General features: G+C 36.3%; 3 protein-coding genes and 3 pseudogenes across 12 annotated transcripts; 3 read left to right on the top strand and 3 right to left on the bottom strand.

Annotated features, from left to right (window-relative positions):
* The first annotated feature begins 240 nt into the window (after positions 1-240).
* On the top strand, positions 241-3,750 carry LOC111275877 (protein IWS1 homolog 1-like; annotated as a pseudogene). The gene is made up of 10 exons (XR_016329003.1): positions 241-823; positions 1,030-1,149; positions 1,346-1,566; positions 1,654-1,783; positions 1,879-1,941; positions 2,041-2,118; positions 2,439-2,530; positions 2,734-2,796; positions 2,883-3,069; positions 3,299-3,750. The product of XR_016329003.1 is annotated as a protein IWS1 homolog 1-like (transcript).
* Positions 3,751-3,975: 225 nt separating this feature from the next.
* LOC111286209 (uncharacterized) lies at positions 3,976-8,196 on the bottom strand (annotated as a pseudogene). The gene is made up of 7 exons (XR_016329001.1): positions 7,779-8,196; positions 7,036-7,365; positions 6,148-6,820; positions 5,863-6,083; positions 5,563-5,807; positions 4,375-5,468; positions 3,976-4,257 (listed from the first exon to the last, which is right to left on the bottom strand). The product of XR_016329001.1 is annotated as an uncharacterized LOC111286209 (transcript).
* A 129-nt stretch (positions 8,197-8,325) lies between these two features.
* Positions 8,326-11,295, bottom strand: LOC111286197 (vacuolar protein sorting-associated protein 25-like). 3 transcript variants are annotated; one of them, XM_022876048.2, is made up of 8 exons: positions 11,069-11,295; positions 10,470-10,573; positions 9,854-9,993; positions 9,597-9,650; positions 9,412-9,500; positions 9,236-9,311; positions 8,998-9,119; positions 8,413-8,728 (listed from the first exon to the last, which is right to left on the bottom strand). In XM_022876048.2, exons 2-7 carry the CDS (start codon positions 10,526-10,528, stop codon positions 9,001-9,003), a joined length of 537 nt encoding a protein of 178 aa, XP_022731783.1. In that variant the 5' UTR covers positions 10,529-10,573; positions 11,069-11,295; the 3' UTR covers positions 8,413-8,728; positions 8,998-9,000. The 3 variants fall into 3 exon arrangements, with proteins under 3 accessions (XP_022731773.1, XP_022731783.1, XP_022731791.1); XM_022876056.2 differs by having other exon boundaries at positions 8,998-9,082; positions 11,069-11,293; XM_022876038.2 differs by lacking the exon at positions 8,998-9,119 and having other exon boundaries at positions 8,326-8,728; positions 11,069-11,269.
* A 398-nt stretch (positions 11,296-11,693) lies between these two features.
* LOC111286189 (uncharacterized) lies at positions 11,694-14,186 on the top strand (annotated as a pseudogene). The gene is made up of 6 exons (XR_016329002.1): positions 11,694-11,975; positions 12,249-12,334; positions 12,561-12,679; positions 12,824-12,967; positions 13,073-13,203; positions 13,456-14,186. The product of XR_016329002.1 is annotated as an uncharacterized LOC111286189 (transcript).
* A 1,845-nt stretch (positions 14,187-16,031) lies between these two features.
* On the top strand, positions 16,032-23,209 carry LOC111275829 (extra-large guanine nucleotide-binding protein 3-like). 4 transcript variants are annotated; one of them, XM_022861417.2, is made up of 9 exons: positions 16,032-16,266; positions 17,286-18,381; positions 18,499-18,636; positions 20,065-20,169; positions 20,249-20,428; positions 20,975-21,152; positions 21,466-21,713; positions 21,920-22,092; positions 22,470-23,209. In XM_022861417.2, exons 2-9 carry the CDS (start codon positions 17,413-17,415, stop codon positions 23,062-23,064), a joined length of 2,586 nt encoding a protein of 861 aa, XP_022717152.1. In that variant the 5' UTR covers positions 16,032-16,266; positions 17,286-17,412; the 3' UTR covers positions 23,065-23,209. The 4 variants fall into 4 exon arrangements, with proteins under 4 accessions (XP_022717152.1, XP_022717161.1, XP_022717110.1 ...); XM_022861426.2 differs by having other exon boundaries at positions 17,231-18,381; XM_022861375.2 differs by having other exon boundaries at positions 17,108-18,381.
* A 306-nt stretch (positions 23,210-23,515) lies between these two features.
* LOC111275865 (26S proteasome non-ATPase regulatory subunit 13 homolog A-like) lies at positions 23,516-27,693 on the bottom strand. 2 transcript variants are annotated; one of them, XM_022861448.2, is made up of 6 exons: positions 27,366-27,693; positions 26,058-26,504; positions 25,650-25,730; positions 24,414-24,610; positions 24,221-24,320; positions 23,516-24,066 (listed from the first exon to the last, which is right to left on the bottom strand). In XM_022861448.2, exons 1-6 carry the CDS (start codon positions 27,513-27,515, stop codon positions 23,881-23,883), a joined length of 1,161 nt encoding a protein of 386 aa, XP_022717183.1. In that variant the 5' UTR covers positions 27,516-27,693; the 3' UTR covers positions 23,516-23,880. The 2 variants fall into 2 exon arrangements, with proteins under 2 accessions (XP_022717183.1, XP_022717191.1); XM_022861456.2 differs by lacking the exon at positions 25,650-25,730 and having other exon boundaries at positions 27,366-27,683.
* Positions 27,694-27,922: the final 229 nt, after the last annotated feature.

The following is a 27,922-nucleotide window of genomic DNA, read 5'->3' as shown; positions in this document are numbered from 1 at the left end:
AAAAAAGTTTAGAATACAAACTATAAGTTTGAGTAACTGAAAGGAATTCAAGAGTGTAATAATAATATTGAAACTAGTAAAATACACGTTAAAAATGGAATTACAAAAAATATTTTCGGGTCTGAGCCGGTTCGACAAAAAAAGTAAAACCCGGACTCATTGGGGCCGGATTCCATGGACCGACTTGGCGGGCCCAGCTCAGCTTATTAGTCAGTCTCCCCTAAACTGAAACTTAGAAAAAATTTCATTTTTGTGGCCGTTATTGTTCGCCGTCGCCATGGATTCGTAACCATTTCTTTCCCTCTCTTTTTTTTTTTGAATTTAGGTTTTAATTTTTGATCGAAAGACTTTTTTAAAACTACGGTCTGTTTATGGTGATTGTATCTTTTGGGTCTCTTATAGTTATCGCGATGAGGAAGGAGAGCCGATTATGGACTATGACGACATTTAATCGGACTCCGGTTCGCCGGAGCCGCGACAAGACCTTCTTGATAACGTGGAGGATGACGTGGAAGATTGGGGCCAACGAGAACGCTCGCAGACGCCGGTTTACGATACCGATAAGGTTGGGAAGCCGAGAAAAAGGCTGGTAAAGAAAGGAGGCTCTATGGGAAAAGAGAGGATTGATGCCCCTGAGTTGCTAGAAGAAGATGAAGAGACCAACTTTGGGAGGGAAGGGTCGGAGTCGGATGCGAGGAAGATGAAGAAGACGGAGAAGAGGCACAAGGAGAACAGGTATGGCGGTGGTAGTGAGAAAGGGACTGTTACAAAGCTGGGGAAGTCAGAGGAAGTGAATGAGATATGGGAGTGGATTAATCCTGAGGTATTTTCTTTTTCTTTCTTTATTTTTTGGTAATTAAATTATTGATGGCTGTTTGATTGAATTCGTGGTTAACAAGTGATAAACTTGTTGTCTTTGTTTACTGATCATTGATTCTGTTTCTCTTCTCTATGTTTCTATTTGATTATGTAGGAAGTGGCTTGCTAGAGTAAGTTTGTTTATGTAATCAAATGTCTGCTCTGGAATAGAATGATCAAGAGGGTGTTAGGACTGTGGATGATGATGACTTCATAGATGACAGTGGTGTTGACCCTGCTGACAGATATGGGAGTGACAATGAAGCAAGATCGCCTGGTGCTGCTCCTCAGGTTGGCAACCATCTTTTTATGGCTTTCATGTATGTTTGTCTTCATGTTGATAAAGAGTTTTAGGAAACTGGGTTTCTATGCTATTTATAGATTTATGTACTTAGAAATACAAATTCTTTGGTTGTTTAAAATGTGATATGAAGAGTTTTTTCTTTTTTTTTTTATAGTTTTCTGGTTCACTTTTATGATCTTTTAGGCAGAGGAAGATGATGAGGATCCCGAGATTAAGGAGTTATTTAAGATGGGTAAAAAAAGGAAGAAGAATGACGAAAGTCCTGCAGAAATTGCATTGCTAGTTGAGAGTGTCATGGCTGAGCTTGAGGTTACTGCTGAAGAAGATGCTGAGCTTAATAGACAAGGGAAGCCTGCTATAAATAAACTCAAGAAGTTGCCACTTCTTACTGAGGTTCTCTCAAAGTAAGCTGTTTACCAAGTTAATATGACTTGCTTGTATTTATCTAGAAATGAGCATTCTCATCTTCTTTTAAATTACTCTTTATGCAGGAAGCAGCTTCAACCAGAATTCTTAGATCATGGAGTGTTAACCTTATTGAAAAATTGGCTCGAACCCCTTCCTGATGGAAGCTTACCAAATATAAATATCTGTGCAGCTATTTTGAAGATTTTGACTGATGTATAAACTGGCCTTCTTTCTATTCTGGCCTTTGTAGTAATGGTTATTTCCCTAACATTCTTTCAAAAAACTGAAATGTTGTTTTTTTCATGCAGTTTCCAATTTATCTAGAGCAGCATGATAGAAGGGAGCAGCTAAAGAGAAGTGGTCTTGGAAAGGTTAGGAACCACCTTACAGCAACACTCATATTCAGCTTTATATTTTGAAGCATCTTGGATTGGTTTTTGATGCTTTTTCCCCTCAAATTTTATGATCAGGTCATTATGTTTTTATCAAAATCTGATGAGGAAACCACTTCCAACGGGAAACTTGCTAAGGATTTGGTTGATAAATGGGTAATGTTCTGGTTTAAGCTCCTGTTCTATTGTATGATAAAATTTTCCCCTATTGCTTTCCTATCTTCTTTGGATCTATATCAGCAACAGTCATGCCTTGCGGGCTTTATGTTTTATTTTTTTAGGCATTAGTATGTTGCCTATAGGAGTAGAGTTTTGATTGCTGAAATTTTAGTGCTTGTAATTTCAGTAAAAACTTAAGCCTTTTTTCATCAAGTTTTGTTTATCAAGTTTCCATTTCTAAGATTTTTTATGTATAGCCATGGAATTCTTCTCTGTGCAGTTGTATTAACTCTTATATATTTTTGGACATAATGCAGAGTCGACCAATCTTTAATTAGAGCACAAGGTTTGAGGACATGAGAAATGTTGATGATGATAGGGCTCCCTTGCGAAGGCCATCTATGAAAAGGTACCCTTTTTAGTCAATTTTACGCACAATATGCAATTTTGTTATTTATGCACACATTTTGTTTAGTTTTTGATAATTGAGGTTGCCAGGAACCAAATTCTAGCTATTGGAATTAAGAATCTAGCACTCTTTCAACAAACCACATGACTCTTGGCTACATTTTCATATTGAGTTTCTTGTTAATTTTTAAAATTCTTTTGTAGGCCTGCAAATAGAGCTGCATCAATGGAATCTAGAGATGGTGATTTTGATTTGGATATTTCTCGGTAACATCTGACATAAGGCTTGGTTTTTACATCATTATTCTGATTCTATATGCCCTTTAGCTTAATTGTTGGTTATAAAATTATAGGGACCACAAGTCTAGTCTATCATCATCAGGTCAAAATGCTTCAAGGTCAGAATCTTCTTCAAGGCTGCATGCTTCAAGGCCAGAAGCAACACCAATGGATTTTGTCGTGCGTCCCCAGTCTAAGATTGATCCAGATGAAATTAGAGCTCGTGCAAAACAAGTTGTACAAGATCAGCGTCGTTTAAAGGTTTATCGTTAGTATTAAATTCTGTTGGTTATATTGTTCCGAAAAAGTTACTTGGTTAACGAAACCAAAGGGGTTATAGTTATTGTTCCTTTAGCTGTCGGAACCCCAAACATTGTACCATTCCTAATGCCTCCTCAAGTTTATTTCATGGTGTTACAGACTGATCTGGCAACAAGCATTCCTAACTTCTCTATATTTTCTGAATCAAATGTCAACTTTTTCATGGCAGATGAATAAGAAGTTGCAGCACTTGAAAGCACCAAAAAAGAAGCAGTTGCAGGCAACGAAACTTAGTGTTGAGGGTCGTGGCATGCTTAAGTACCTATAAATGATATCCCACATACCCAAATTGGCATTGACATGAAAGAAGGATCCAGTGTGCGCTATCAGAGACATTTGGCGGCAAAGACCTATGTAAGCTCTCTGTTGCGCTGAAGAGAGCTACTGTATGCTTCTTGATGCAAATGTTTCTGTTTTACATCCATCTGGACCACTTATTGAGAGGGATTCACCGTGAGGGCAGCAGTGGGGGCAGCTGGGTTCCCATAACTCCAAAAATACATTCATTATATTTTAACTTGGAAAAATTTCTTCGGTTACAAAAAAAATGTTACTGTAATCTCTCAAGTGCTTGCATCAATGTTAACAAACATGCATATGAGGCAAAAGTTTTTTTCTTTTTTTTTTTTGGTTCACAATCTCCGCGTGACTGATATCTTGAAAACAATATCGGCATCTCTCTAAATGTTTTGAAAAAATTTTTTTTAAAAAAAGTACTTGATGAATTGACTGTGTATGACACGCGATAGAAAAGGATCATAGCTCAGATTTAATCAGCGTCAGTAATCCAATCTATAAATATGCTTTTAAACAGTCATTTCATTTACCTATAGCTAGAACAAATTCAATCATAATCGAGTTCGCAGGGCAAGAAAAACAATGATCATGTATAATCTTTATTATAGAATACTCTATAATTTTATTATATTTAATAGAGGTATAACTATAATATTTTTTCATCAAACAGTTATCTTGTAATATAATCTCTGTGCAGCTCGAATTCAAATGTCAACAGTCTATACATGATTTTGCGATTGTCTATCAATAAAAGTAGTCGGTCATCCATCCATTCGCAAGGTGCCTTATGCCATGTTCTCTTTTCCCTGACCAAATATGTAACTGAAGGACCTGAAAAAGGAAAGACAATATACAAAATGATATACAGCTCAAGGAATGACTAGATTAACAAGGGAAAAACTTGAATTTCCTAATTCTGAAGCAAACCTCAATAGCATAGATAGACACCTTCTTTTTGAAGATGTTGGCCTCCAAATTTCTCCTGAAATGAACGTTGGAAGGAACATGAATATGTTGACACATCTGGTAAGTCTCCTATAAAGTGAATGTGTTGCAGTGCAGCTAGATGGATATATTGTCCATCAAAATCCCCGTTTGGAGGTTGCAAAGTGCACTCATTCTATATAAAAAATAGCTTGGCTTCTCATATGCTTCAAGCCCCAACATGGAAATGAACAAAATTTTCAAATAGAGGTCCAATGCCATAGATTATGAAGTTAGCTAAATGAGGACATATAAACAACTTTGATGATCATTTTAATCTTGATAATCTTTTCCGTTTTCATACTTCTTCTGCAGATTCTTTGTGATGCTCTTGGAACCAGATGGAAGAGCTGGAAGGGAAGCTGGTATACCAACAAATGTTCTGCCCTTCTTAGAAACCCATTTCAATGGCATATTATTTACCACAATGCCAATATCATTTGAACTATTCAGTTCAACAAGTTGTTTGATTTGATCAAGCATCTGATGGGTCCAGGCAACTGACTCATCTAATGCAATTGAGTCATCCATTGGTTTCTTCCAAAGATCCATTATTATCTCTCTGAATGACCGAAAAGACATGGATGGTTTGTAGCTTTCATCATTTTCACAGATCATATTGACCTTGATGACGTGCTTGCAAAAATTTCCTTGCATTGATCATGCACAGTCACAGAAAGCAAAGTCTGATCCAGGGTTCCGTACTAAGTGTCTTATGCTGCTGTCTTTCTGACTTGTTACCTTTGCAAATAGGTGGCCCTTATCATCTAAGGTAACAGAAGAATCAGGAATTTGCAGTGCTCGGTGCCAAGATGTAGATTCAATGTATTCCTCCTTAACATTTAGAAAAGAATCACTTTCATCTGCATACCGTTCAGGCCAATATGCTGAATGCAACTCAGTTGTCAGCTTGTGCACTAACCAGTCAACTCTCTGAAGTGCACCAAGATGTTAATCATCAAACAATTTCATTTTCAGCTTCACATGGTAGGCTTCTCTGGCACCGGATGCCTCCTGGCTTGCAAGTGGAAGAGTTTTCATTGTTGAAAGCCACATTTCTGTCAAACAGAAATAAACAACATCAGTATTAGACATGGAAACCTTCAGGCCATTTGAATATTTGTGCATGTGTAATAGTGATAGAGATCTAACCAATCTTAGGCACCCAAGAGGATTTGAAATACTCCATGAAGGCAGTTTGATCAACAAAATCCAGAATTAATTTGTCCAAGGAAACTTAAGTGTTTTCACCTCCCCAAATGCCATAAACTACTTCACCAAGATGCTTGAAAATTTCCCGCTGAACCTCAATGTTGGAACATTTCTTAACAACATTCCTCAACCAAGATTTACGAACACACCAAAGGGAAAATAGGATAGGACAACAAAAGGTATCCCTGATAAACAGACAAAACAGGAGTAAGAAAGTGATACACTCAGTTCAAACCACACTTTAAAGAAAAAAAATCCTGCATTATGGGATCAATCTCTATTGCTGCATCGTCAATCACAAAACCATTGACCTTCCATCCAAACTCTATGCTCTGAGCTCGATCAAGCAAAACTTTCATCCATTTAGCCACATCTGGCTTTGCAACACTGCGGGTAATGACCCATACAACAGGTAGTGCATGTTGTCTAGAATCAAAGACAAGAAGGGTGCATAAAGGGTACTGCATTCAGAAACATTATCATGTAATACCAAATTGAATAGCTTTCTTGAAGCTCTGAACAAACACAAATCAACCAGTTTATTAACTTGAGTCTTTTAACACCAAATGTTGTATCAGCTGCAATGAGACTGCAATGGCCAAAACGAACCATCTGTTGCAACCGCCATTCTGTTTGAATCCCAAAAATGAAAGAATCGGTCTCAGAAGTGTCCTGATAGAAAAATATAGTTTTCTTATTGTGCTCAACCCACATCCGGATGCTAGCTTGATCATCTAGATCTAACTCGTGGGTAGATCTTTTAATGATCATCCCAAGTTTGTGGACATATTGGGAAGCAAGTGTACTAACTGTTGCATCTGAACCACAGTATCGTTGAATGCACTCGATGTGTTTCTCTAGCACGTTTTCTTCAGGAATGCCCAGATAAATCGTAGACATTGTTCGTTGCTGAATCTCATTTGAAATATATGGAATTTTCTTGGCACCAGGGCCAATGGCATCTTTGTCAAGAGGCCCATGGCAAACAAAACCAGACTTGTTTATATGGCGTCTCTCATTGTACATAATAAGTGCAAGTGATGGACGAACATAAAGACGTTTGACTACAAAATGGCATATGCATCCTCGCATGGATTGAGGTCTAGCAGCCCAATTTCGAGTGTTTAGACGATATTTTTGACTAGGTAATATACCTCCACCTTTCCCATAATTTTCAGGACCAAAGGAACACCAATGTCTTCACATATACAAGGGAAAACATAAGAACAAAATGTTTATTCTCAGGTGAACTCATATTAATGAGAAAATAATTTTCATATAACGAAACCTATCAGGGTTTGTGTTACATAGAACAATAGAATCAATCAAAACAGAAGAACTCTTATGCTCGGAGAGCAGGGAAAATAAAAGATCACAAAATGGGAAACACTGTTAAGCATGGTTTAAACTTACAGTCTATATTCCAAATATTCATCACTTTTATACTCCTTTAAACTGCCCTTTGATTGCTTCCGTCCCCTCTCAATATGAAATCGGGTTGGCCATTCCACATTCGAGCATTCTCCAATTATAAATTCATCTACTCGAGCATAAGGAATAAGTGCTACATCATCCTTGTGCTCAGCTGTGCCAAACTTTGTCCAAGTTAAATCAGCAGAAGAGAACTCCTCCTCTGGTGGATCTTGCACTGGAATATTGAGTATCGATTCAACTATCTCCATCTATGGCCTCTGTCAACCTTTAAAATTTACTATTGACCAAACTTGACATTCAGCACCGTACCTGCAAAATTAAGCATAAAGCATACCATGATAAATAAAATCTACAAAACATGACACAAGAACTAAAAGTAGACAGTTAAGAATACCGGCAACAACTAACCAACCAAATTTTTAGGCAGCTTAACAACATAATTCAAAGTGGTTTAAATAAAAAAAATTGAGTCTTGGCCTAAAATCTTCAATGCTAGACTAATGATAACGAACCGAAAGCATATCCAACTTCACATCAAATCAAAAGCAAAGTTTTTTTTTTTTTCAACGAAGAGCTGAGGGGAGGAGATATATCAACATATGAAACCAACAAAAAAAAAAAAACCATAAGCAAGTTTAACAACGATTTTTACTCCTATCAAAATCGAATTTTTTCTCAAATACAGTCGTTTAGATAAGATAGAAAGAGTAGAAAAATAATACCTATGGACCAGAGCCAGACAAGCAAAAACTGGACTTCATTCCTTTCTGGGTCTACTCATGTTTTTAGTTTACAAATGGAACAGGCAAGGAAATGGATAGAGAGTAAATACAATAAGAAAGGAGAGAGATTTTAGAGGGAAGTGTGTAGCCTGTAGGGTTTTTGGCAAGTTTTGAGTAGCAGAAAGTGAGGCTGTTGCGGTTAGTTTGGGGATGAGAATTAGATATCCTAATACTGGTTTCGGCCACCATGTTTTCAGGGCTTTATGATTGCATATTCGATGTCTCGTGTCTTTCCTTATCGAGTCAGTGGAACGTCAGTCACAGGTTCCGTTATATTTGTGTATGGGCTTTTGGCGGATACCTTTTCTTGTTTTTCATATATAAAAATAAAAGTATGTGTCAATTTTTATTGTTTTACTCAGTTAAAAATTTGGCAAACAGGTGAGGACCCTATCAATTTTACGATCAAATTTAGGCTTTAAGCAGATACTACTTGCAAGAATCCACCCCCTTCTTATTCCTGCTATTAAAAAAGTGAACTGAAAGCTTGATGGTTCAAATGCCCCGTTAAACTTGTCAATTTTGAACAAAAAATGTCCAGAAAAAAAAAAAAAAAAAAAGAAACAATAATAGCTCCAGGGTAAAAGTTGAAAAAACATTCCAATCAGGTTTGGCTTTCAACATATTTCACTGCTTCTGTTTTTCATTTCGAGATATCAGTTACCAACACAATGCTGGGTTATGATTAAAGTTGTGATGATCAATAGGTTGCCTTGCCTCGCCTGCCATACTCAATAGGCTGCCTTTGAATGCCAACTAGTTAAAACATTATACAGAGAATTTCACACCTTCATCATCAGCTGAAGTTCCCTTAAAAATTGCAAGCTTCCCCTTCTGTTGCAGTAATTTCAAAGCTCGCATTAGAATCATGCGGTCTATCCCATGAAGCTCTGTGGTAAAGCAGAGAGTGAAATTGAAATCAGTAGCATATAATATTGAGGACACAATTTTCTCCAAGTCAAGTGTGAATGGATGCCTATGGATTATGATACATGCTTTTTTCCTTTATGGCTGGGAGAAGGTTTATTATGGAGAGGGATAATCATAAAAGAAGGTTCAGCTGAATATCAATGACATATATTATTTAGGTTTGTCCACTGTCCTTGCATGAGAAATAGAATGAATATACCAACAAACTTGTCAATGTAAATCCTATTACCATCTATAATGTTAAGTACATTTTTCTTTCCTTTTCCATGGAAGCTTGATTTCCAGGGAACATGCAGTTGATAGAAGTTCCATCTCTCCACAAAAACCACAAGTCAGATTCCTCTCCTAAAACTATTGAAGGAAAAGGAAAAAGAGGAAAAAAAAATCATCTCCAATAACACGTATTATATAAGTAGCAGGATTCACTAATCCGGTTCATCTAAGTATCGAAGGAAATGTATATTTACCTGTTCCTCGAGATTCTATCCCTGAACGTATTTCCTCAACAGTCATAACACTGTGTTCAAAGCCATTATCTTTCACCTTATAACATACGCAAATATATTAGAATATAATATTTGGAAGACACCATCTAATATTAACAGTTTTTACCAGAATAGCAAATGAACCAAGATTAACTCACAAAATTCAAAATGATTTCAGCCCAATCTTGAATTCGGTGCCAAAGGATTAGGCATTTCCTATGTCCTTTATCCAACCATTCAGCGTGTCCTGTCGCATCAGAACAAAAGTTTAAGAGCTTCCAATGAAATTAAGGATGCTGTAGCATACTCTTTGTATTAGTCAACCAGAAGAACCACCAGAGACCTTCTGAAACCAAAGCTGAGAGGAATGCTTCCCTGGCTTCGTGACTGAGAGTGCCTGCAGCAGACCAAAAAGAAAAAGAGAAATAACAAGCCTTGAAGAAAGTAAAGGCAATTCTCCAATTACAAAACAGAAAAATATCTTATAGTATTCATGAAAACCAAGTAGACTAATTCTATAAGCATACTGGCTGTATGCACCATACAGTTTCAGAGATCTAATCAGATTACTTAACTAGAACTTAGATAAACAGGTCTTACGTTCAATCACAGAATTTGAGAACAACGGAAATTCTTCCTCGAGCCCAATTACGAATATCTTCTGAGTTCTGCAGTAATCTAGAATCAGTTCTTTCCAAAGTTGTACCTGTTTCTCACGAGCCTCCCTCACTGGCTGCAAACTACAGAAAATGTAAAAATCAATCCCAATTCTTAAAAAGCTCATGAACAATCAGGGAGAAAAAAAATAACAAGGATGATGATAACTCTTTAGTTCCACTTCCACATCATCTTCTGTACGGTGTTGAAATTGAAGAAATATTAAGTATGTGGAAGCAAGTTATTATAAATCAGTATCCAACTTACCTGCACAAGTGAGGAACAATATTTTCTATGAAGTTCTAGAGATAAGATTGAAATGGAAGGTGTTGAAAAAAGGAAGAAATATTAAGTATATACAGATACAACTTAATATAAGTTTGCAATACAGTATCCAGCTTCCTCCATCGATGAAGATCAAGTTTTTTTCATGAAGATCAAAATTATACCACTCTTCACTGCTTAAAAAGAGCAACTATAAGGAATAATAAAGTATTCACAATTTTGCTAGAAAGTGAATAAAGCAAAAACTGAAAGGAAAAAGAGAGCAGAAGAATACGTGAAATATGGAGGGTAGTTGAAAAAGTGGGGAAGCTTGAATTCACCCAATTTCTGCATCTCTCTCAGGATTCCTTTACAATAGATGCCGCATAAGAAGCATACCTGTAATTGGCAGGAAAAAGGGTCATCAACAAAACAAGTAAGCAACAGTAACCACTTTCATATGATCAAAAACATCCTTAACTATGACGAAATAGATAACGTGAAAAAATACATCCAACACTTCTGCACATAACATGGAATTAGTATAGAACAGTTCATTGTACATTTGGTAAGAAACTATATCCAACACCTCCCATGAATCTCACCCTACAAAGATGATTAAACCATGGGCAAAGACCCAACCAGAAAATAATGCTCAAATGCTTGTTAGTTAAACAAAAATGGAATGAACAACAACTAGTAAAAAAAAAAAAAGGATGAAGCTGATAAAGGAATGAAAGATCCAATTCTTTTTTGTCAAATAGGATCCATTAACATAAAAGAAAATAAGCAACCAGATCGCGTTTGGACTCAAATAAATTCTAAAACTGCAAGTTTCTAGATATGGAGGGTTCTCAAACATGAAATAAGAGAATAAAATGAAGAGAGATATACGTGATTGAGGAGAGAAAGTTTTCAGGTTTCAGGTCGAAATTCTTTGATGTCTTAAATGTCTTTGCTTCCTCAATCAACTTTTTTAACACTTTCGAACAAAAAAGTTTTTTAACACATTTTTTAGCTCAGTCCTATTGACCGTTAGATTTGGTGATTTGATTCTGAACCGTTAGATTTGGTGCTTCGATTTCTCTTCTCCTCATTTCTTCTCTCACTCTCCGGCTCTGTGAGAAGAGAGATATGTTAAAGGTACGTTATTTACTACTCTGATATCTGAATTCCATTTGGATAAAAACTGAGTTGACAGTTAAAGTTGGGCTTTTCCTTTGATCTTAAACGAAAATTTGGCTCATTTGAGATTTGGGTTCGCTTTGTCAACTCTTTAAAATTTTTTGAATCATAATTTGGCTAATGCTTATTCTACTGAATCAAAAATTTTGACTATAAAAATTTCTATCCTTTTCTCTTCCATTCAATTTCTAATAGAATACAAGAGAAAAGAACGCAAAAAATTCTAACTTTTGAATGCTAAACTTTGAATCGGCTCTTTGCTTTCAAATACTTGGCTTTTGTCAAAAGAAAAGACAATGTGCCAAGGTGGACCCTTGAGCAGAACAAACTTCCTTGTTTCTTAGTACGTCATAAATGCATGATTCAAAAAAAGAATTAATTTTTAAATCTGGTTTTGCTTTTTCTAGGTTTTGATACGCTATATAACTTGATATTCAGGCGATGGAAGGGATGGAACAACGGAAGGATCAATTAGAGCAGTTGAAGATTCAATTGGAACCGTGGAAGAATCAATTGAAGCAGTTGTTGCATCAAGTAATTGAGTATTCGAATCAAATACCCCCATTTCAACTCTATGCTGCTATTGCTGTCTTGCTCGTATCTACCCTCCTGCTTTTGTCCAAGAAGTCCTCATTTCGCTATAAAGATTAATTGCAGAACAAAATGCTTGTTTGGTCAGTTGCTTAAAGCATATCTTTGAGATTATCATCTTGATCAGACATATTTAGACTGAATATAAAGCTACAAGATGTTATCTTGAAGTGCCTTACCATGGTTTTAATTTTATGAATTCCCGTTGAGCTAAGATGCTAGTGTAATCGTATTAGGTTGCAATGGCTTAAGGGATGTTAAGTTATATTTACTTATCTTTTTCATACTCTTTGTGTCGCAGTCCGCTTGTTCAAACGCACAAAATTAAATACCATTGTACTGACTGGCCTTGGTGGGAGTGGAAAAACTGTTCTTTTGTATCAGGTACGCAGTGCTATTATTTGCTTTGTTCCTTTTGAAAGTCGTAAAAGCTGAAATATTAAATTCTACTGTAGCATGTTATACCGAAGTAAGCTAAGATGTCCTGTTATGGCTGCCAAATGTGCAATATACTAGGAGATATGTATTCTGGTGAGCTAGGGTTTTAGCATAATTGAAATGCCTAGTGATGTGATGTCGTCATAAATTTCTTGACTTGATTCCTTGCCAGCTTCGAGATGGTTCAGCACATCAGGTTACTGTTACATCCGTGGAACCAAATGAGTGCACTTTCGTGCTAAATTCTGAATGTAATAAGGTAATTCATCTTAACTTTGGTTTTTGAGAATAGTTTACACTTTCTATTTTCCTACTATGCATATGGGTTAAGTCTCTTATTTCATTCTGTAGTCACCAATAGCGACTTTTGGATCATTGTCTGAAATTGTTGGACTCCAGACCCTTCCTTTTTTTTATCTGTTCTTGACGGAATAGCAAAATCAAGCCTGTGCATCTTGTTGATGTTCCAGGGCATTCTCGTCTGCAGCCCTAACTGGATGAGTTCTTGCCTCAGGCGGCTGGCATTGTGTTTGTTGTGGATGGCTTGGAGTTCTTACCAAACAGCCGTTTAATTGCAGTGTAGGAATAAGCTATGATAATGCCCATACTACACTTGCAAGTCTCTTCCTTCCACTCTCTGATTACCACGGAGGATTTAGATACTGTATTGCTTCTGTGCAACAGGTATCTGTATGATATTTTGACCAAGGCCAGTGTGGTCAAGAAGAAAATTCCAGTTCTCATCTGTTGCAACAAATCTGATACAAGTGATGGCGCATGCCAAGGAGTTCATCAGAAAGCTTGGAAAAGAAAATGTATGCCCAGAGTTCGTTTGTCTCAACATGTTCTATGTTTGCTTTATTTATCTTTGGCAATATCCCTGATTCTCTTAAACCCCTCTGCAATAGCTACTCCAGTTTTGTGCTAGACATTAACCTTTAATAGATAGAAACTTAGGATGTCCTACTCGCATAAAAACATGTATATATGCATTCTCTTTAATTTATACAGAGCTTGTTCTCTTTTGCATATTTATACTTAATTTGTCTGTTTTGACCCTTTTATAGTGATAAACTGCGGGCATTAAGAAGTGCAATATCTGCAGCTGATATTTCAAACGACTTCGCTCTGGGGGTACCTGGAGAAGCATTTGCATTCACTCAGTGTAGAAACAAGGTTAGCGTTGCTGATGCTTCTGGTTTGACCGGCAAAGTGGCACAAGTGGAACAGTTTATCAGGGAACATATGAAGCCTTAGGTTAAAGCATTCTATTACCTCTATGTCTCTGTAAAGCTTTGTTTAAAGCTGGTTTGAGTATTTCATCTTCAACGTTGAAGGAGCTTGTGAAGGAGGGTATCCATGGACACTCCAAAAGTTAGGATTTAGTGTTCAAAGCCCATACATGCTAAGCCATGACTTTAAGCCCATTTATTACCAGAATTTAAGACTAGGAACCCATCAAACCTTTTTCCAACCCCAACCCATTTATCATTTTCTTTGTGGTTCAAACTATGAAATGATGATCAAATTGTAAATGAGAATCAGGTTGTTGCAGAGAAGGCGTTGGTTGGTTTGCAGTATAGACGCTGTTGAGTCTTGACCGTATAGTAGCAGACTGGAGTGAGTGGTAGTACCAAGAGCTGAGCTGAGCTGAGCCACATCCCTCCATTTCTGGGACCCTTTTTACATTCTGATTTCTGAATTCTCTGCCTGCGTTCATGCTCTTGTGCTCTTAGTAGGTAGCAGAAATGACTAATATATTGCCGTCCTGAATTGCAAGGACTTAGAACTTTGTCCTTTTTTTTTTCTCTATTTCTATAGTCAAGTTAAGATGATAATAATAATAATAAAAAACTGAACATACTATATAATATTCTAGAAGGTGAGATTTTAAATCAAATCATAAGAGAATATATCTTATCAGATAAAAATTGGCATGTTAAAAATAAAGACTTACCTTTCTAAAAGTATCAAAGAAAGCAAAAGCAGCAATGGGCCATCCTCTCAAAATATTTCAAAAATGTCCTTAAACTATTCACCTGTGGAGGATATCACTCCCCGTGAGTTTCGTCCAACGTGATTTAAGCATAGATAATTGGCCGCCAGAGGCTCCACAGCTGGCCATATAACCATGATTTTAAGCTAAAATGTTTCGAGCATCTAAACTAGAAGATGGTAGAATTCTCCAAAGCCAACAACTTCATGAAGAATGAGAGCGTTTGACTCAAAATGGCAAAGAATAAAAGAAGGAATAGTTTAGGTGAAAAAAACATTTCGTTCTGTCATCTATAACAGTACTTTAAAGGAAGAAAAAGTTGCAAAACAAGCATATTATCTAACAATATCCATGATGAAATCACTGGGCGAAACTGGCGATCAAAACCAGAGTCAAGAAATGACATGTTTTCACGAGATGGAAAAGAAAAAAGATAATAAAAATAAGGTCCCAAGGGCCAAACCAATGATAAATGCAACTGAGCTGCTCCACCCATAAAAGCCTTCTTTTATTGTGTCTTGTTTGTTGGTTACATCTTTCAGATCACCTTTTTTTTTTTCCTATGGTCCCCATTTGACATTAATTACTGTCTTCTCTCATGTCCCTACTTTGGATCCATTAACTATGATCTTCGACATTAATATTTACTATTTTTTTCTTTTAGTTTTTAGAAAAGGGAAAAGTATATATTATACTTACAATATAATATCTTGGTTTTTCAACTTATCAAAAATAAATAAAAGTTGAAAATTAAAATAAATCCGATAATTTGTATATTCTTATTATATAAAATATTGATAATTCATATATTTATATAATAGTTTACACGAAAATTATATATAACAATTCATATCGATACGAAAATATAAAATATTTTTTTCTTTTGTTAAATCTATATATGATTTTTACTAAAATTTTAAAATGTATCATATTTATATTTTTTATTCGTGTTATATCACTATATCATATTCTAAATTATCAAATCAAAATCAAAATATTTTTTAACATAAAAAGGAAAAGAAACATAGTATAATATATGGAATAAATTAATGCAAAGCATTTTTTAAAAAAGAATGCTTATGGGAAACTTAGAAATGCAATAAAAATATACTATACAACTTTATAGGAAGAAACTATGATTTATAGCCAATTTAGTATGAGATTAAGGCTTATATAAAAGATCACATCATGTCAATTAGATGGCATGAATAAAAAATGCATGGCCTGATCAAGAGTCCCAGCAGGCCCAAACGTGGCCCATAGATACAGCCAGTGTTCACTGAATAGATCTATGATCTGGCCCTTAGGTGATCCACAATTCTCACTTTTCACGCGCAGAGGAGTATCTCCAACAGCCTGCGGAAAAACAAATATCTTGGTCGTGCGACATCATTTCCACCGCACGCGCCAAAGATCTGAGCGTGAAAATCACCCAGTCTACAATGCAACCGAAACAGAAAAATAAAAAAGTTTAAAAACTACAACTGCTCCTACTGCGCAAGAAAATAAACAAATAAATAAAAGAAAAAAGAAAGTGGAGCCCACATTTTTTCTCTCTTTGTCTGTATGTTTCACATTGTCATCATCTCTCTCTACAGTTGTCTTTCTTCCTCTCTCTATAAATGGTGATGTGTACAATCATTTGGCAGGGAGGCTTTTAAAGACTTTTAACTTTTCCATCTGGGATTTCAGATTGCTTTCTTCTTTTTGAGTTCTTCAAAGCATAAACGAAATGCTTCTAACTTCGAACGAGCTCAGAATGCAAAGAGCTTTACTGGTTTTCTTCTGCTGCTTCTTCTTCTTAAGTTTCTTTCTTATAGATTTTTGAAGCCAGCCTTCTTGTTCTCTGAGATTTACTTTCATTTTTGTCCTTTTCTGTCAGGTATCTTTTTTCTCTTGACTTTCCTATTTTCTTTCTACCTTTGCTTTTATCTCCTGTCACTTTAGAAAGTGGCAATTTTAGCTCAAAAAAGGGAATTTTATCATATTCTTTTTGTTTTGATCCATTTTTCTGTGCTGCATAGTCTTTCTTTTTTAATCAATCTTGATTTTTCAGCTCCTGGGTTTTTTTTTTTTTGGGGGGGGGGGGGGTGTATAATATATTTGTTTGACCTGAGGTTTTCAATGTTTGGACGGGTATGAGTGCCTTTTTCTCTGTCTTGAAGCTTCTGTAGCTAACATAGTAACATTTGACTGATAAATTTTTTTACTGTAGACAGATTAATTTTGTTGTTTTAGGGTTCTTTTATTTTGCTACTTTAGCTGAAAAGTCTTGCTAGGCCCCCAAATGCTGAATTATTTCATATTCCGCTTGAAATGTCTATTGTTTGACTATAAATAAATTCAATCTTAACTTTTTAAAAGTTTGTTTGAAAATAACTAAGTTAAATAACTCTTAAGTATATTTTAAACATGAATCTGTGTTACAATTTGACTATCATTTATAACAATCTTGTATGGGTGTAGGAAATATAGGTAAAAGTCTTTGCTTTGACTTAAAAATAGATTTTCCTTTATTTTCAACTTTATTTTTGTTGTCTGACTGCCAATTTTTTCAGTTATTTCTTACCTAAAGGGGGAGTGGTTCAGCTATATATCTATTGAATTTTTCAAAACAATGCCATTATGCCATACGTTGCTTTTCAACAATTGAATTTGCTTATATTTCATTTAATCTGGGTCGAATGATTGATCTTTTCCAACATATCCTTTCAAACTTGAAGGCTTTCGTAGGATGACAATTTGTATGTTGAATTTTGGCTGTTTGGTGACTATTTCTGGTTTCATTGTCAAGCACGCATCACAAAGGGCCCGAAGATTTCACTGTTCTGGTGATTTCTTTCCAGGTTATTTGAGGTGATTCTAACTTTGCTAGTTGTCTCTTATGTTATTCTGACAAAGCCTGGCGATATCCAAGTTCATATCTGGATATTAAAGAGCATAGTTTGATCGATATGGGTGATACTTGAGAAGTTGTAGCTCGAGCCTCTAGCCCGGCATATAGCACTTTGGTATTATATTGGAAGAAATGGAGCAAAAAGAGGGTGAGAATTGGAAAGAATTGGTCAGGAAGATGCTTCCACCAGGCGCCTCTCTTCCTGAAGATTCATCAGAGCTTGATTGCTCTATAGCTATGGAGTGTATGGGTCCTCCAGTTGCTTATGAACTACCTAGAGTTGAGCCTCTTGATGTAAATTCACATGCCATCCCTACTGCAGAACCACTATCAGAGTCCCAAAGGTCAGTTGCTAATACTGGTCCCCCAGTGATTGAACCGATCCCCTTGCTAGTGTCTTATATTGCTGGTGTCACAAGTCCGCCCACTCAGAGTCCAAGGGTTTCAGCAAGCTCTGAATCAGTAGTGTCTGTGTTGCAAAACCCTGATTTTTCTTCAGCTTCTCCTTCACCTTCTACTGGTTCAGTTCACAATCCTCCTAGTAATCCTCCTAGACAAGTTGTTAATGAAGTAAAGAGAGTGCCAGTTGTCACATTTAATACGGTTGAAAGGTCAGAGAGGAAAGAAGTGGATTTGGATAAACCAGTTTTTCCTGAATATGTTGGGGTTTCAAAAGAAAAAAAGAAGAAGAAAAGAAGAGTTTGTTATCGTTGTGGTAAGAGAAAATGGGAAACCAAGGAATCATGCCTGGTGTGTGATGCTAAGTATTGCAGCAATTGTGTGCTTAGGGCAATGGGCTCAATGCCTGAAGGACGGAAATGTGTTACATGCATTAGCCAGCCAATTGATGAATCAAAGCGGTCAAGACTAGGTAAACATTCCAGGCTCTTGTCCCGATTACTCATTCCTTTGGAGGTAAAGCAGATTATGAAAGCAGAGAAAGAATGTTCTGCTAATCAGCTCCGACCAGAGCAGCTAATTGTAAATGGATATCCACTGAAGCCAGAAGAGATGGCAGAGTTACTTGGATGCCCTTTACCTCCAAGGAAGTTGAAGCCTGGTAGATATTGGTATGACAAGGAATCTGGTCTCTGGGGAAAGGTAAGTTCCTATCTGTGGTATGCTATTTTATATTTCACTTATCTTTGTAATTGAACAAGAAGAGGAAACATCTAGAATTTGGGGACTTGATTTGACGTGCTTTTATTGATTTTGCAGGAGGGAGAAAAACCAGATAGGATTATCAGTTCAAACTTAAATTTCACAGGGAAACTTAATCCAGATGCAAGCAATGGCAATACTGAAGTCTACATGAATGGCCGGGAAATTACGAAACTTGAATTGAGGGTGCTAAAGGTAACATATATAAAAGCTAACACAGGATCTATTATTTATTGTTCTTGATCATCGAATACTTTTCTCTTTGATTCCAAGTTTTCTTACCATTTCATACTTTCTTAGAGACATCTGTTATAGGATTAGTTGTTTGGGCTTCTGTAAAATATGGACTCCAAGGGAGCTGCTTACTCTTGGTAGTCTTACTTTTTTTTTTTTTTACTGTATGCTACTATGCTTTGTTAGATTGTCTTTGACTCTTTGCTTCAAGAGCAGCAGCAGCTCACTTGTAGGTCCTCATATTGTGTTTTAAGCATGCTTTCAGCAAAGCACTTTTGTTCATTTATGGATTGGTGGTTACTGCCTAGTCCTGGCACCCATAATTTGAAACAAGCTGTAGTTTGAGAAACATGACTTATAAAATAATTGGTGCTTCTTGTTGCTTTCATTAGAATTTGATCCATGGTATAGGCATGTGCTTTTTTGGTGTGCTTTCAATGCCTCTCATGCAAAAGACAAATCATCCATTACATGCATTTTGTAATTTCCCGGTGCATGTTACTATGGTTATGTACCAAACACTTTTGGCAGTTGCGTTGTACTGTTGATTTCCAGCCTTTATGATATGATACACTGTATTATGTTAGGCTATATAAACATGTACTTAGAATGTAACATGTCAAGGTTTCAAGAAAAAGTTGTTTGAGCTTCAGTATCATACTCTCTCTGTTCCATAATTTTTGTTATTTTTCCATTTTACTTGTCCCAACTAGGGATGGCAATGGGTCGGGGCGGGGCGGGTTTTTGCTCGCCCCGAACCTGACCCGACTTTAAACATTCAAAACCCGAACCCGACCCGATATTTTTTTAATTATTTTTATAGCCGAACCCGACCCGACCCAAAATTAATAAAATATTATTTTTAATATAAATATAAAATTATATATATATATAAATATATATAAATAATTATAAAATTAAATAAATAATTAAAAATTTTATTTATATATATATTGGGTCGGATAGAGTCAGATTTGCCTAAAACCCGATCCTGACTTTTTTTTCATGCCACCCGACCCGACCCCGACCTAATACCCGATTTTCAAAAGAAAAAACCGACCCTAAAAAGTCGGTTCGGAACCCGTCGGGTACGGGTTTTTTTTCCTTCTCTAGTCCCAACCAAGAGATCAATATTCAGGATGTCAAAAAATTAATAATACATAATTTCTGTTATTGGTGCTTTATCATAACCATTTGGAAGTAGCAGATTCCTCTTAAGAAACACTTTAAGACCTAACTTTTCTGTGTTATGCCTTTTCATTTTGACATCATAATATATGTCTAGCCTCAGCATCTGATTAAAATGTGAATGGGAATAACTATTATATCAAATGCATATCTTCATATTAAATTAACTAATCATTGATTCATCCTTTTTTATGTTTTCAGTTGGCAAATGTGCAGTGTCCACGTGACACTCATTTTTGGGTCTATGATGACGGTCGTTATGAGGAAGAAGGTCAAAATAACATTAGAGGAAACATCTGGGAGAAGGTATGTAAACTTCCAACAACCTCGATTTTGTCATGGGTGTTATATGTGTTGTGACATGGATTTGATATTTGCTAGACAGAAATCAACTCGTTTTGTCTGTACCTTATTCTCTTTGCCCGTGCCCCTTGGTCAACCTCAAGGAGCACGAGAGGAGCCTAGCAATTATTCTGCTGTTCCAAATTATCTAGAGCAGAAGAGAATCCAGAAGCTTCTTCTACTCGGGCTTCAAGGCTCTGGGACAAGCACCATCTTCAAGCAGGTTTGGCAGTTTCTTTGTTGCTAATAGACTTTTTTAGTCCAACAATTCTGCTGTGTGTTGCCATGCCAAATGCATTAAGATGCATTGAAAATGAAAGTAAAATCACTTCAGAAGTTTATTGCCTAGATCGAAGTTGGCAAGGATATCTTGCATGAACATGAAGACTGCCTACCATTCCAATCCATTAGTAGATGAGGAATAATTAAGGATGTGCAGTCTATGGAAACTTTGAATTAGTGGCTTCACATATAGTTAAACAATGCTTTCAATGACGTGGGCTGAATGTTCACGGGAGGATCATATAACTCAACCGTTCTGAATCTCCTTTTCCTTCATGCTTTCTTTGGTTTAGGAACAATTAGTCTTAATGGTGTATGGATGATCAAGATGGGAGCAAATTCCCCATCATGATTATGTATAAAATTCAGATACTAGCATCTTCTAGAGCTATGTCATCTACCAAACTCTGCATAGAGAACTAGTTGTTACTGTCTTTCATTGCAGTTGATGCCCTTTTTCTAATGTTCACTATGCTTTATTGAACAGGCAAAATTTTTGTATGGGAATGGGTTTTCTGCAGAAGAACTGCAGGATCTCAAGTTGATGATCCAGAGAAATATGTACAGATATCTTAGCATATTACTGGATGGCCGGGAACGGTTTGAGGAGGAAGCAACGTCGCAAATACGAGAATTAGGTTCCAATTATGTGAACACTGAAGCTGGTAATGTTTGCCAATATCAGAACTTCTGAGTTTAACATAATCTTGAGCTTTCAAAGTAGAAATCGTTACTTCCAAATAGACATATTTATGGCCTATATATCTCTTTGATGTGCATATTGCCTTGTTCTGTTTTTCATTAGCTGAGAGGGGAGGAGAAAAGAGCTTCTTAATGTGTTATTTGCTTGTGTTTTATTGAAGTTTTTTACATGATGGTGCTTCTAAGGTCTCTCACAGATGGCAAAAATGAAAAAAGAATTGCTTAACATCATTGCAACTCTTCCAATATCTAAACAAAACTCTAATCTTGTTTCAGGTGGAGAGGTCGACTCTGGTGAAACCAACCAGTGTGTCTATTGTATCAACCCTAGGCTAAAGCATTTTTCTGACTGGCTTCTGGACATTATAGCCACTGGAGATTTGGATGCATTTTTCCCTGCGGCAACACGTGAGTATGCTCCTTTAGTTGAGGAGTTGTGGAGAGATCCTGCTATACAGCATACATATAGAAGAAAAGATGAGCTTCACTTTCTTCCAGATGTTGCGGAGTACTTCTTAAGCAGGGTATGTCATCATACTTTTTGTTGACTTTGTTGCCCCGTATTTTACATTTTATGTTTGATATGTTGGCTTAATCATTAGCCAAATTTTACTTGGCCTTTCGATATTTCAAGTTATTTAACTCGAAGAGGACTCCCCAAAAAAAAAAATGAACTCAAATTCACAGCAATATTTTGACTGGCTATTTGATATGCTTTTGTTTCCTTCAGGCTGTTGAGGTTTCAAGCAATGAATATGAACCTTCTGATCGTGACATTCTTTATGCTGAAGGGGTAACCCAAGGGAATGGTTTGGCTTTCATAGAGTTTTCGCTCGATGATCATAGTCCAATGTCTGAAACCTACACAGACAATTTGGAAGCTCCGACCCAGCCCCTGACAAAGTAATTCTTTCCTGTCATTCTGTTATTGTCATATATGAAAGATTAACAAACTTCCTTATACGTGTTATGAAGGTGGTTTGGGGGGGGGGGGGGGGGGGCAGGAGATGAAAAATGCTTTCAAAAGTGTCCTATAATGGTCCGTAAGCACAAGCGATTGTATCAGATGCTGCAGTACTCTATCAGTCTTTACAATCTTTTGTTTATTTATATTGTTCAATATATTCACAGATAAAATATTACGATTCTGGTTGGCTCCAATGGTTACGGCATGCTCATATTACTTTCCTTTTTCTAATATTCACTCTTACATATTTCAACCCCAAGGCATTTGAGACTTGATCTTGAATCAAGCTAATTTACCATTTTTGCTTTTACAGGTATCAACTTATAAGGGTAAATGCAAAGGGGATGAATGAGGGATGCAAGTGGGTGGAAATGTTTGAAGACGTGCGTGTAGTAATCTTCTGCATGGCCCTTAGTGATTATGATCAGATGTCGATAGCACCAGAGAGTAGTGGCAGTGGAGCACTACTTCAAAATAAGATGATACAGGCAAAGGAGCTCTTTGAAACAATGATAAAGCACCCTTGCTTTAAGGATACCCCTTTTGTGTTGATACTAAACAAGTATGATCTCTTTGAGGACAAAGTCAATCGGGTGCCTTTAAGCATTTGTGAATGGTTCAATGATTTCAGTCCAGTGAGGCCTCTCCATAACCATCAGTCCCTGGCTCAGCAGGCTTACTTTTACGTTGCAATGAAGTTCAAGGATCTTTATGCTTCCCTTACTGGACAAAAACTATTTGTGTGGCAAACTAGGGCAAGGGACCACCGGTTGACAGTTGATGAAGCATTTAAGTTTATAAGGGAGGTTCTCAAGTGGGAAGAGGAGAAAGACGAAAACTACTATGGAGCAGAAGATTCGTTTTACAGCACAGACGTTAGCTCCTCACCATTTGTGAGGCAAGAATGACTTGCATTGGAAATTTGGTTGTATTCTTCCAACATAAAGTAAGTTGTAGAAGCCTTGTACCTTGCCTTGTTGCTCAATCAAATAAGGATAGCTGTTGCAATTTTTTTTTTCCAAAATATCAATCTAATGATATCGTTTCAGGTTTGATTCTTTGTCATGCATGATTCATCACCGCTTCTCCTATATTGCATTATTGCATTCAGGTGAGATTTTAAAGGTTGTGTTTCTCATACAAGAATCTGGATATCAGAAACTGGACTACGTGTCAAACCCAGTATATTAACCATATGGTTTGACCGTCCCTAGGCTGGTAATTTTTGCATAAGGTTCATCTCACAGGTAAATGGTAAATTAATCAAGATCTTAGTAGTTGAAGAATCCACTTTTGGTCATCACCGGTATTTGACAGTGCATTGCAAGCGAAACGATATAATTGAGTAAAAGATCTATCTGAAATGAAAATGCACTTTCATCCACTTAAAAAAGGGAACATCTAATTGTTTCTAATGAAAATTCCCAATACAACGTTAAAGAACCACCTTAACGTGTTTTCTATTTAACTACATCCTTAGGCATGCTTGCGCCATTGTAGATCCAACAAATGCCAAAAAGTGAGCAGTACAAAAGCCGCTCCTTTCAGAAGAACGATTTTAGGATCAAGCAATTTCTCTAAAGGAAGCAAAGTTGGCTCTACTGCCCACACGAATTAATACTTGTCTCTATCCTCATTGCTCATCAAGTGATGTCCTTTTTTTTTATTTTTTTTTTCAAATAAGGAAATTGTTACACTGGGCAGAAAGGAACTAGAGAAAAAAATCATGATGCAACAAGATCAGGTGTTTCGGCCTCAATTGACAACCAAGCAGCGTGTACTTTGCCCACCCAGTTATCCAACCGGTCACGCAAGGATTTGATCTGCGGAATTCCTAAAACTCTCGGCTGCACCCAGGAGACATGAACTGTTCCCTCAACTTGATCAATTATGCCCTCAATCAGATGAACCTGTAGTAGCGATTTGCATAAAGGTTATACAAATGTAAGAATTGTGCAAGTCTTTCCCACCAAGGTGTCACAAACAAATATAAGTAGACAAAGGAAAAGGAACATGTGCAAAAATAGAAAAGACTAAATAAATCTGATGAATGTTTTAACTTACAGACAGGCTCTTCATGAGCAGATGCTCAACATCCTCAATCGACAGTTTTGTTCGCTCAGCAATAACTTTTAAAGGGATAGTTCGATCTTCGGAAGGGCGGCTGCATCGAAACATATTGTAGTTTAATTTTTAACTACACATACAGATATCAGCAAATTACTTATCCATTAGAGGACTCAGTAAACAGACACACCTGAAGATAATCTCCATTAAGCATAGAATATTAATTTTTTCCAAGAGCTTCTTCTCATTCTCAACCAAGGCAGGTTGAGCCCTCAATGCAGCATTGTGCGCACGACACAATTCTTGATAGCGAACTAAATCCCCTGAGTTGAAAGCTTGGAGGATATAGTAAAGCCACTCAACCATGGTCCCCAGAAGACTCTTTATCTGTAAAAGATGTCAAGGATGTCATCATCTCAAACATAACAGGTGTAAAAACATTAAAGCAAAGAAATTCAGAAGGAACAAAACCTTTAACACTAGAGTAACCTTTCATATCAACACTCCGCAATGATAAATAAGTATGAATGCATGTAACTGCAATAGCATAAAAGAAAATACCAAATGAAAAGAAACTTTTATCAGATGCCACTATTCTATCATTAATTAGTCACCTTTGAACCTCCACATATATCTAACCTGAACATCTCATACTTGTCCTATTAGCCTTATTTTTGTGCAATTAAAAGCACATATTATGTACTAGCAATTGCACATAATTACAGAGAAAAATGTTTCTTGTCTGTTTGCTTATGCTTTTTAACATTTGAATCAACATCAAACCAAAGATATTCACTGATACCAGATTGTTTACTAATAGACAGCAAGGTTGCTCTACCTAACAAACATTTTGTTTGTAGCATAAGTAAATTTACTTTTATTCTCAAGTCATGACGCATTGAATTGTTTCGATCCCTTAGAAGCTTTCAACTTTCAGGTTGAAACATGTTTACAGAGTAAATCAATTAAGTTAATCAATTCTCCTTGTTATTACTCATCTACATCCCTTACCTAGTGTTCCTACATTTTCTTGATCAAGCACTACATTGATCATCTCCACAACAGCTTTGATGAGCTCTCCACTGACACCATAATGATTTACTTTCTTAATCTAACAAAAGCTTTATTAACAACCCAAACTAGATTAGAACTAAAATCAGATTTTACAAGAAAAACCAGCAATATGCCTCAATGAACTATTGTATCAGGCAACCTGCAGTATCAGCCATTAAAAGTTAATTTATACAGGCTAAACTCACTAATTAAAAAAAAAAAAAAAAAAAAAAAACAACAACAACAATCATGAATATAATTTGAATCAAATGAGGGCATAAGCAATAGTCATGGCATGAAACTATTTTGCCTGTAAAAATAATTCAGATCCAATATATAGTGAAATTAATAAACATGATAAAGATGTTCTTACAATAGGATGAGCAAGCAGTTCTCCAAAGTTGTAGATGTTATCTCCCAAAAGAGCAGAAAGGGACAGATCAAATGCCAAATCCTATATATATAAAATGAAGTCAAAGGATAAACAAATCTGCCAAACAAATAAAAGCACTAACCTTTCTTTATTTAGTTTATTTATTTATCCATCTATTTTTTATGACTGGGGTGTAAGAGGAAGTACGACCTAAGCCTTCCAGATAGCAAAAAGAATACCTACGCATATCACCCATCTCACAATCAGCATTATCTTCCAAACTGACATATGCCATTTTTGTGCAGGTTTTATTATCAAGTGTATGCCTGGCAACTCGATTCATCCATGTAATATCACAAGATAGTACAATTGAAGGGGCAGAAAACGCATAAACCTATAAAACCATACCAGCTTAAAAGATTCTGAGAGAGACTCCACTGATGCGTATGCAAGATAAAGGAGAGCACTTCTATAAAACTCAGCAAATTCTTGGCGAAATTTATGGTATTCAGATGAAACCCAATAATAGCTAGCATATACAGTTGGATCTATGTCAGTCATACTGTCAAGAGTACTCTTTCCATCTTCAAGAAGTTTCTTGCACTCCTTTTGGTCACCCTGATCAAGCTTGAATTTGGCAATTTGCATCTTAATATAAAGAATTGGCTCTTCTATGCGCATCTCTCTAGTAGCCTGAAGCTTTTCAACCACCCCATCAAGATAACTAATAGCAGCTTCTTTCTCTGAGTACTGCCGAGAAACTATAACAGCAAAATGTGCAAGCTTGAGAAGATTAATCTTGGTCTCGAAGTCAGTGATAAAATTATGATACAACTGTATCAGTGCATCTCCAGCCTGGTATTTAAGAGAAACAAGTATTATAGGAGGCAAGATGACCTGGCCAAGATCTAGCGCATGGGCTACACTTAGTTTTTGCTAAAATATTTACTTATGTATGTATGAATCCATACAAACAAATATAAAGCCAACTCTACTAAAATGAAAACCATTAACTAAACCACACTCCAGACTAATTATTAACCAAAAAAGATACACTGAATAACCCAAGAGAACAATAGGCAACCAAATTTACTGTACAAAAACAAGTGGGGTAAAAGAATGTAACATTTATAGTTCGCTCCTAGTCCTAACACTTTCCATTTTACAGTTATGAAAAGAATTATGTCCTAAAATAAACATGCCAAAGCTTTAGAACCTAATGTTTCATAATTCACACGCTTTAGCTAAGTTCCCCCCTGCATTGCAGCTCATGCAAACCAGAAGATTTCTTTCACCAAATTTCACAAGTTAACAACAGTTGCTATTTCATAACACTCTTCTATGACCAAAAACATTACAATAAAAATAAATAAAAGGCAAAACCCAACTTACTTTCTTTAATCATCTTTGAGTTTTTGAACATCAAAGCAATGAACATCTTATTTATTTCTTTTCAATTTAAAACAAAATAAAAATGAAAAAGATAATGATAGAGCAGAGTTAAAAACCCTATTAAAAACCCTAATAAATCCCCCAGATGGAATCCCAATTCTACAACAAAACCCTAACTCCTCAAACTCAATTAAAGACAAAAAGAAATAAAAAAAGTAATCAACTACATTAAAAGAAACCCTAACCCTAAAATCTTAAAACCCTAATATGGAGATCTACTAACCCTAAAACCAAACAACATGGAATATAGAGAAAGAGAGACACCTGAACGACGGTGAGAGCAACGAATTGCTCAAGCTTGAGAGTGAGCTGATGCCAGAGCTTCTTCTGATATAGATCTGCAAGAGAATTGTACCAGTCGGCTAGCTCTGGACGCTCATTTCGAAGAGACTCTAGGTATTGCAACGCCGCCATCGATCCCGATTAAGCTCCACAAAGTCGAAAGAAAGCGAAGCTGAAGCATTAAGAGGTTTTTTTCTTATATATGAATTCAGAAAAAAGAAAGAGAAAAAAAAAAAAAAAAAGCTTTGTTTTCTTGTCTTGAGCTCAAAGAAAGCAATAGCGGAACCCGAGAAAAGGAAAATAATATTTCGGGTCGGATTGTTGTGTAGTGTTAGTAAAATTAAAATCCTAAAACTGGATCGGGTCACGTAAGAGCTTGGTTCAGAATGGGCTTTTTCCGGGTTTCAGTGTTTGGCTAGTTGCACACGTCTTTTAATAATAACTATCTGCCCTTTCAATAAATTACCATTGTTTTTTTTTTTCTTTTTTCACTTAAATGGTTACATCTGCTTTTTTTTTTTCCTTTGTTTTCCCCTTAA

This window comes from Durio zibethinus, chromosome 17 (assembly GCF_047325235.1).
Source record: "Durio zibethinus cultivar Kanyao isolate XHJ-2024 chromosome 17, ASM4732523v1, whole genome shotgun sequence".
In the NCBI taxonomy this organism is placed as follows: domain Eukaryota; kingdom Viridiplantae; phylum Streptophyta; class Magnoliopsida; order Malvales; family Malvaceae; genus Durio; species Durio zibethinus.
The sequence above is the reverse complement of the archived record's forward strand: the minus strand, read 5'-3'. Positions and strand labels throughout refer to the sequence as shown.

What these genes read in the sequence shown, in the direction of transcription:
- LOC111286197 (XM_022876038.2), bottom strand. Translation starts at nt 10,528, where the DNA reads ATGCAGAAATTGGGTGAATTCAAGCTTCCCCACTTTTTCAACTACCCT. An exon ending in CTCAAATTCTGTGATTGAAC is followed by an intron (nt 9,651 to 9,853) that starts GTAAGACCTGTT and finishes GGTCTGCTGCAG; the next exon opens with GCACTCTCAGTCACGAAGCC. An exon ending in CTGAAATCATTTTGAATTTT is followed by an intron (nt 9,312 to 9,411) that starts GTGAGTTAATCT and finishes GTATGTTATAAG; the next exon opens with GTGAAAGATAATGGCTTTGA.
- LOC111275829 (XM_022861417.2), top strand. Translation starts at nt 17,413, where the DNA reads ATGGAGCAAAAAGAGGGTGAGAATTGGAAAGAATTGGTCAGGAAGATG. An exon ending in AATCTGGTCTCTGGGGAAAG is followed by an intron (nt 18,382 to 18,498) that starts GTAAGTTCCTAT and finishes TTGATTTTGCAG; the next exon opens with GAGGGAGAAAAACCAGATAG. An exon ending in CGGAGTACTTCTTAAGCAGG is followed by an intron (nt 21,714 to 21,919) that starts GTATGTCATCAT and finishes TGTTTCCTTCAG; the next exon opens with GCTGTTGAGGTTTCAAGCAA.
- LOC111275865 (XM_022861448.2), bottom strand. Translation starts at nt 27,515, where the DNA reads ATGGCGGCGTTGCAATACCTAGAGTCTCTTCGAAATGAGCGTCCAGAG. An exon ending in TCTCAGAATCTTTTAAGCTG is followed by an intron (nt 25,731 to 26,057) that starts GTATGGTTTTAT and finishes TTATATATATAG; the next exon opens with GATTTGGCATTTGATCTGTC. An exon ending in TTAATGGAGATTATCTTCAG is followed by an intron (nt 24,321 to 24,413) that starts GTGTGTCTGTTT and finishes GTTTCGATGCAG; the next exon opens with CCGCCCTTCCGAAGATCGAA.